The 9,524-nt window shown below is 35.3% G+C and overlaps 1 protein-coding gene across 1 annotated transcript; it reads left to right on the plus strand.

The window, feature by feature from the left end:
- Nucleotides 1-7,217: 7,217 nt before the first annotated feature.
- Nucleotides 7,218-9,025, plus strand: LOC127875112 (piggyBac transposable element-derived protein 4-like). The gene is made up of 3 exons (XM_052419972.1): nucleotides 7,218-7,388; nucleotides 7,680-8,526; nucleotides 8,784-9,025. Exons 1-3 carry the CDS (start codon nucleotides 7,218-7,220, stop codon nucleotides 9,023-9,025), a joined length of 1,260 nt encoding a protein of 419 aa, XP_052275932.1.
- The last annotated feature ends 499 nt before the right edge of the window (nucleotides 9,026-9,524 follow it).

The following is a 9,524-nucleotide window of genomic DNA, read 5'->3' on the forward strand; positions in this document are numbered from 1 at the left end:
TGAAAATAACCATTATTATTTATTTTTAGGTCATTTAGAAAAAATAAGAATTATTTTCCAAAACTTAGTAGTAACGTTAAAAATAAAATTTCAGAGTTAAGAATTCTTTTTGAAAATCTGGTAGTAATTTAAGAATTTCACAAAACCTTATCTGGAGCTCTGATATTGTAGGCAAATAGATTTGAAAAGAAGTCCGGTGTATGGTTTTAAGTAGAACGGACCTGATTCTGAATTTCTCACCATTACAGTTAATACAACTCAAAAAGGACTGTATACATAAGCGTTTGATTTTATTTACACTTCTGAATTAATAAGGCATTGGACATTATTTAAACAATGACTATACTATAGCCAATGATAAGATGGCGTACCACTTCAAACCACTTCTATAATTGCTATTACAAAATATCGAATCAAAAACATATCAAACGCACGGCAGTGTGTATACCTAAGTTTGGGTCAAAATCTGGTTTACACCAAAGAGAGCTCCCAGAGTTACAACGCATTAACATCGAAATGTTAATCATCATAGCCATCTGTATGATTAAATGATAAATGAGTTCAATCTTTCTCTAATATTTATTTGTAAGCACGGCTGTTTTCATAGAAAACCCGAGGTAATGTCATAGCCTGCTAGTCGTGTCATCCGACGTCAGCCATCCGACGTCAGCCATCCGCCGTCCACGTCGTGCTAAAACCTTAACATTTTGCTTTAAAATCAAAGTGCTTCCACCTACAACTTTGAAACTTCATATGTGGATACACCTTGATGAGTTCTACACGCCACACCCATTTTGTGGTCACTAGGTCAAAGGTCAAGGTCACTGCAACCTCTAAAAAAAATCTGACAAGCTTACATTTATTTAAAACTGCACCCGCAGCCGAGCCCTGGCGCCCGTTATGCGCTGCTCGTGTTAAGATATATTGATCAATTATCTTATTGTGTATTTTAGAATGTTTATGTGATATTAATACTAAATTGTTTTGTAAAGCAAATTTTCATCAGGATATTGTATGTGTTGCCTAATAAGAATCCAATAGTCTGACGGTGTTGATGATGGCATACAAGTTTAATTTATTTTCATGGTTCAAATAAAACAAGTGTCATCATACTTGCTATATTTTCAACAAATCTAAAAAGAGGTCTGTTGGTGTTATTTGTACTAACTTTTTATCATATGAACTCTGAAAGAGACAAATGGAAAACACGTTGTCCATTGCAATTAGATAGATTGTCTTATTATTTGGTAGAAGTTACAAGCATGGTTTGAAAGAGTGCAAGAACCAGGCCCCTAGGTCTGAGGTTAAGTTCACTGTTCAAGATCAAATGTAAAATATAAGAAATTGATTCATAAAACTTTTTCCTTAGAGGGACCTTTTTAAAGATTTTTGCATGTAATGATAATTGTCATTAAATGCTTTATATTGATACATGTACATGTAAACATTGGATCTAAAGAGCTCTAGTATAAACTATTAAAGAAAGAAAAAAGTAACGCTCAAATGGGCTTGATTCACTGAACCCTAGAGTATATCGCTTAGACCACTCTGCCATCCGTGCTCATACGAACGTTGATTGTTATTGTTTACATTTCGATATTTCCGCGCATGCGCATTGACTGGAGGGCAAAAACACTGGTTACAGTAACGTAAAGCATGTATAAAGGGCTTTTGCTTCGTCAATATTTTGATGACAAATGCGAAATAAAAATGAATATCTTTAAAAAAAAATAGTGCAAATATATTATATTTAGTACCAATAAATGTATATTCACATATATATATATCGATCCCTCTTCATAAAAACAATGTAGTTATAAGCATCAGAGTAAACGTGGTGGGAATACTAAATACTGACAATCCCACAAAACGAAACAATGAAATTGCCTTATTGTTTCTGATAGTAAGACTTTAATAAATGATATTGCAAAAATAATAAAACACTTATTAATTTGATAATAATTATTAGTGGTATGGATAGGTTTTTTTCATCAGCTTGTAAGAGGTGCATTTAATCAATTATCAAACAAAGCCAAAAACGGAATACATAAAAAATTTAAATGTTATGGTTATATACTTTTCTAATCAATAAATTTTCGTTTCGTTAACATTGAATGCCAATGTTAATAAATTTTATCATACAAACGCGGAAAAAAACCTGCATATTATGCAAATTGAATTGTCTTCGCATGTATATTGAAATCTCTTTACTAGTGACACGGAGCGTATATTGTCATCTAGAGTCCGTGCTAGTGATAATTAGTGATAATTTAAAGTCTAGCATTCTATTATAAACACATTATAAATTTCATTTCTTTAACGCAAGTATTTTTTACCATATTGTGATTCTTTTCATGATGGTATTGTGTACACTGAAGTAACGTAAAATCTTTACACGTACTAGCGAAGTTTACATTTGCCGGATCCCTTAATTACGTAGCAGTAATACTGCACAATATGTTAAAATTATATTTATTAAACACTGTATTATAATGATTCAATTAACTGGCTAATATAATGCACTAGTTCCTGTTAATCCATTTCTGACAGATTTCGTCATTTTGTAATGTTGAAATATTTTATTGAAGCCACTTTTCTTTTTTGCTTTAAAATTTGGCTTTACTGATTTCTCAAAATGCCAAGCGATGTCATGGAGGTATCGTGAATTGTGTTTAATGAACAGACAATCGTCTGCAACATGTGGTTTATGGCATGGACCCAATGTGCCTTGGTTTATGACACCCTGTTGTCTTTGTCTGGACGGTCTCCGATCATAACGAGATAATCGATTTGTGATGAACAAAGGTGCAATTTAACACCTATGCTGCAACACAGAGTGTCAAAACTGGTGTAACAATTAAATAAATCAATAACATTAATCGATAAAATTTATTTAATGTGTAACAAGGTTAGTTTTTTTAGACATATAGAGGTTACTACATGCATACAGGTATGTTGCTAAGATAAAATCTATCTATTTGTTGTTTGTCTTCATCCTCAATTGTTTTCGTTCATTAAATCTATTTTATTCTGAAAGAATTACAATTTCTGAGACTTGTTTTGACTTCAAATGGTCGCAAAGAAGTGCAAGTAGAGAAATTTTGTGGTAACTATATACCGTATGTGCTCTTAAATGGTTTTCCACTCCTGAGTTCGTTTGAAGTAAAAACAAATAATAACAATATTATTCAAAAATAAAGTTCCTTGCATGCTTATGTCTTTTCAGACATCATAATTAAAATTATATTTGATATTATGCATGATTATCAACAAAAACGTTGATTTTGTCAAGGCAGTACTATGAGATAGATATTGAGATAGAGCTTCTGTATATGCGCTTTTTGCCCTCCAGTAGAAACTCGGGTCATTTAGCAGGTGCGCGTGACGTCACTCGTCAACGTTCGTATACTATGATTGATTTATTCCAAACTTTATATAAGCAGTCCTCGTAGTTTCACAAAATATAACGACAGCAGCAGAACTCTACAAATTATTCAATTGTTTTGCATTGCAACGCTCAATAATGTTCATGTTTATAAATCCTCAAAATATGCATATAATGTATATTTTAGAGCACAGTTTATGTACAGTTACTGTTTCCTCACACATATCATAACTACAACAAAAATTTGCGAAAATGGAACATTTTAGCTCACCTGTCATTCGTTGTGTGTGTGTGCGTGTGTGTGTGCATCAACAATTTGTTTGTTTAGACAGTAGAGGTCACAGTTTTCATCCAATCTTTATGAAATTTGGTCAGAATGTTTATCTTGATGAAATCTGGGTTGGGATTGTATTTGTGTCATCTGGTGTCAAAAACTAGGTCACTAGGTCACATAATAGGTCAAATAATAGAAAAAACCTTGTGTAGACAATAGAGGTCGCAGTTTACATCCAATCTTTATGAAATTTGGTCAGAATGTTTATTTTGATGAAATCTGGGTTGGGATTGTATTTGGGTCATTTGGGGTCTAAAACTAGGTCACTAGGTCAAATAATTGAAAAATCATCAACAATTTGTTTGTGTAGACAGTGGAGGTCACAGTTTTCATCCAATGTTTATGAAATTTGGTCAGAATGTTTATCTTGATGAATTCTGGGTTGGGATTGTATTTGGGTCATCTGGGGTAAAAAACTAGGTCACTAGGTAAAAAACTAGGTCAAATAATAGAAAAACTTTGTTTAGACAATAGAGGTCGCAGTTTTCATCAAATCTTTATGAAGTTCAGTCAGAACGTTTATCTTGAATAAATCTGGCTTGAGAATGTAATTGGGTCATCTGGAGTCAAAAAGTAGGTCACTAGGTCAAAAACTAGGTCAAATAATAGAAAAACATTGTGTAGACAATAGAGGTTGCAGTTTTCATCCAATCTTTATGAAATTTAGTCAGAATGTTTATCTTGATGAAATCTGGGTTGGGATTGTAGTTGGGTCATCTGGGGTCAAAAACTAGGTCACTAGGTCAAAAACTAGGTCACTAGGTCAAATAATAGAAAAACCTTGTATAGACAATAAAGGTCACAGCTTTCATCCAATCTTTATGAAATATGGTCAGAATGTTTATCTTGATAAAATCTGTGTTGGGATTGTTTTTGGGTCATCTTGGGTCAAAAACTAGGTCACTAGCTCAAATAATAGAAAAACCTTTGGTCAGAATGTTTATCTTGATGAAAACTGGGTTGTGATTGTATTTGGTTAGTCAGGTGAGCGATTCATGGCCATCATGGCTCTATTGTTGTTTAATTTAGTCAATTGACCGAAACGTGAAAAGTTCCCTTTAAATAAGTTTGGCTACCATAGGCATAATTTTACATTCTTTATAAGTAGTGACTATATTGTATTGTTTAACAAGTATTCTTTATAAAAGCCCATGTCAAAGCCACAATTCAAGTTCAAACGTCATAACATAGCCCATCTGGAATTAGTTTTAACTAAAATGTACCATTCTTTTTAACCTGGGCAGTCATTTGTATTATATGTATTATGTGCTTTAAGTCAGTTTAAATTAGCATTGTATTGAATGCACTTCTTACAATTTCATTCCAGTAGGTTAAACCCTTTCCCCGATAGATGCATATAATCCCGAGCGCCGACAACATTGTAAAAGCTTCGTAATAAATTTCCATTTGAGTATCAGGTATCTCGCAAATGATTTTGATATTTTCCTGAATAAAATAAAAGTAATATACGCTGTATCATTTTCATATTTTAGTTCCTTCAATATTGCAACAATTATTGTACTGTATCTGATTGCACGCAAAGTGCCGTGTACAGTTCATATTTTTTTACAACAACCAATTAACAGCGTCATCTATATTTATATTTTATGCAATATGTACAAGTCATTTTCTGGAAATTGGGAGAAAGTAAAAGTGATTTTTCAAAAATAAACGTTTTTTTTCCCATTTAATTTGTCATAATTATTTATATTTTGTGTTGTCTGTGTATGTTTGTTTGGTTCTCTTTTGTTTTTAGCAAATTGTATGAAAATTAATATCGTAATGATACATGTATAAAGCAAGTCCCGTTTCCGAGATCATATACGAGAATTACTTCGATATGTTTAGTGACATATAAAATCATGATTTTGACAGACGACACGTGCTTATCTAAAGTTGGTGTTTTTGTAATACACAGGATATTGGATTATCGCTGCTTGATTGAGCAATAAAACAAAGACGCAGTCGGAGGTTCTCAGTAGGCCTTTTGTACTGACCAACATAATAATTAATAGTGCAGGTGCTTATCTAACATTTAAGGATAAAACACATGGGATACTTGACACTTTGGGCTTGTTTGGGCCATAAAACGCAATCCCCGTGGCTTTTTTCAGTACCAAACGTGTCCAGAAACTAATGAGTTCTGGTAATAAAGCAAAGACATTATGATCTGAAAACTGCATGGAGTCTGAAATGAAACAAAATGCCGACAAATCAAAAGATTAACTGCCTAATGTTTCAGTATAAAATTCGATATTTTAAGGTGGGGTTCTCACTGCATTTCCTATTGCATTCGCATACGCTTGTACACTGTAACTCCAATAAAGCGCGGTCAATGGGGTCCAAACCGTAAAACAGCGTTATAATGGATCCGCGTTATAGGTTTTGAGCTCATTTACTGCAGGGCGCTATAAACAAAACAGGTATAAAATAGCCTATATTATAGGTCATGTATATATATATTGCCATGCTGTGTTGACGCAAATACATGCATATAAACCGAATCGTATCGATAACAGTATACATACCGCTTTTCTTATGTGCACATTTATCCGATAATCCAATAAAATTGCAACATCACTTAAAAATAATAATCTTGAACATTAATGACGATATATGTTTAAGAAATTCGTAAACACAACCGTACGCATATATGCCATTATCAGAAGTGTTAAGAGTACAGTGCATTATGGGGCAGAGCTTTCATTGGACGAGCAACTTTAAATTTAGATTGAATGCAATACGACTCATGTACAAAAAATTGTTATATTGCGTCATACGCATGCAAAAAACGTGTTTCCCGGGGACTTTCTGATACCGCGCGAAAATGAAAGTGAAACTCCGTTAACAATTGCCGGTACACTGCGTTCGCATGTAAATAAATCGTCTGCATTATTTAATTTCTTATACACGTACTGAAAGAGATTAAATGACATAATACTATAATAATAATAAAATGACAGAAAAGGTTGTTTTATACAGTAGGCAGTATATTTCACAGCCGCTCATTTAATATAGTCAAACTGCAACCATATCAAAGAAAGAATGTTTCAATCGTTTTGAATTACTCGAATTGTATAACTATCCCGCTTGCACTTAACTTATGGAAATTATCGCACTGAACCGCTCTGATGAGGAATACATGTAATAAACACTGACACGCGAGTTTTTCACACCTTTACTGACATTACACAACAGATTAACAGTTAGCTGTCGGTGTTGTTTAACCTCGAGGCGATTATAATCGGTTCAACGTACGGCTGAATAAAGCAATCAACATAACTGTGATTGCCGCCATCATTGAATTGTCTGAAAATACATGAAGTTGCATTATACGGATTTGAATCAGAAATAAAATGGAAGGTTGAAGAAAAAATGGGATCCAAGCACCCTCCGCGTTATAGTGGATTCAGCGTTATAACGGAGCGCTTTATATTGGAGTTACAGTGTACTACTATTTATATCCTTGTATTATTTGCACAAATTTATTCTGTTACCATGGCTGACTACTTAGATCAGCTATTTAACAGTGACTCGGATGAGTCTGAGTTATCTGGTTTCTCAGAGTTTGACTCTGATATTGAAGTCGGTGATTTGTCCGATGATGACATTATTCCCAATGCTGAGGCTGCAGATGATAATTGGACAGATGACTTCAGTCTATTGAGGGTGCGTCTACACAAAATATATGACTACACAAAAATTAAAATGTAGATTTATTGCTGTGCAAATTTGAAAATGTCAAAACATTTTTTTTCATTAGTAACCGCTAGCACCACATTATACCTATAATTATAATGCCCTAAACATAAATTATCGTAATATAATGTACATGTTATAAAATAAAATATTACACATGACACGATCATATATAAATAATATAGTAATTTATATTATAATTGTTGATAATTATAATATGATTATGTTAATAATAATATTTATTTCTCTTTTTCATTTCAGTTTGATGAGTTCAACGAGCAGCCGAGAGAACGCCTACAAGATGGATTTGATGTAGACACAGCCACTCCCATGGATTACTTTTGGCTGCTGTTCTCTCCGCAGCTGCTTCAGTCCATTGTGGGGCATACGAATGGTTACTTCGATTTGAAGATGGCACAGCCGGACTTACCAACAGACCTTAGACGGCAGGACACAACTGAAGAAGAGATGAGGGCATTCCTGGCCATCAACATCCTGATGGATATCAACCAGCTCCCCAATGCCGAGATGTTCTGGTCGTCCAATCCCTTCATAAACACTGCTGGAATCACCAACACCATGAAATGCAACAGGTTCCAGAAGCTGGTGCAGTACTTCCATGTTGCGGACTGGTCGACTGAGCCAGGAAGAGGAGAGCCCGGATACAACAAACTCTTCAAGGTGAGACCTGTCATGGAGACCGTCAGCCGGACATTCCAGGACATCTACACATTCAACAAGGAGGTCTCCATTGACGAGGCCATGATTGCGTTTACCGGCCGCATCAGCTTTAGACAGTATATGCCCGCCAAGCCGATCAAGAGGGGAATCAAGGTGTGGATGCTCTGCGATGCCAGGACAGCCTTCCTTGCTTGTTTTGAGGTATACCTGGGGCGACAGAACAACCAGACGGAACACGGACTTGGCGACAACGTTGTGATGAGGCTAGTGGACCACATCTACCACTCCTTCCGCTGGTTATTCTTTGACAACTTCTTCACAGTTATACCTCTCATGAAGGAACTCCCGGAGAAGGGCCTGTACGTCTGCGGGACTGTCAGGGTCAACAGGAAGGGATTCCAGAGCCCAGTTGAAGAAACCAGCAGAGGTACGACAGCGCGGAAACTTCAAGATTTTGCAGATGGGCGACACCAACCTGACTGCCACTGTGTAGAATGACACGCGACTTGTTCACCACTTGTCCACGTTGAGCGACCCTACCATCATTTTACCTGTATAGCGACGATGTGGAGCCAACGTCCTTCAGCTACATTCGCCACACAGTGTGAACTAAGTAAGATGTTTGGAGCTGTTCCAAGAACTACTGGCGATAACTCTTCTGGTTTCTTCTGAACTGTTGCATAGCGAATGCCTTCATCATGTACAAACTGACGTCCCGCAGGAGAATCGGCAGGGAGCGGTTCACCCACCTTGATTTCCGCCTGGAACTTGTCCGGGAACTGGCTGGCGGGTTCTGCAAAAGAAAAGGTGCAGCACCGGAAGGCAGAGGGAGAGATGGCTTGGTGGAGCAAATGAACATGGGGGCCATGTCATGTCCCGACTCTCCGACAAGACAAAGACCTGCAAGCACCACACCTGATACCTGAAGCAGCGGAAGGAGACGAAGTTCGAATGTGCTACTTGCAATCAAGTAAAAGTTATCATGGACATTGTTGCTAAGGAAAGGACATTGGTTAGGACATTGCTACTATATATATATATATTGCAACTATATTTTCAGTTTTCAGATTATTATATTTTTAAAACTAAGAAGTAAATTATTTATTTAATATTTTAAATTTTATAAGCCATGAATTGTAAAAATTGATTTTATTTTATTACATTTTTATTACATTTGTCATGTAGCAGAATAATTAAAAAAACTTAATAGTCAGTAAGTTGTAAAAACACTTCTTACTTTTGTCTACAGAAGTCTCATATGTTTGCATATTATAATTTATTGCAACCTATAATTGTTACTTTGTGTAAAAATACTGTTGTTGTGCTATGTAAATATATATGTTTATTGTTATGTAAATATTTATGTTATGTAAATACAGTCCAACCTGCCCGAACGACCGCCTGTTAATAGCGACCAACAGTCAA

The sequence above is a fragment of the Dreissena polymorpha genome, chromosome 1 (genome assembly GCF_020536995.1).
Source record: "Dreissena polymorpha isolate Duluth1 chromosome 1, UMN_Dpol_1.0, whole genome shotgun sequence".
In the NCBI taxonomy this organism is placed as follows: domain Eukaryota; kingdom Metazoa; phylum Mollusca; class Bivalvia; order Myida; family Dreissenidae; genus Dreissena; species Dreissena polymorpha.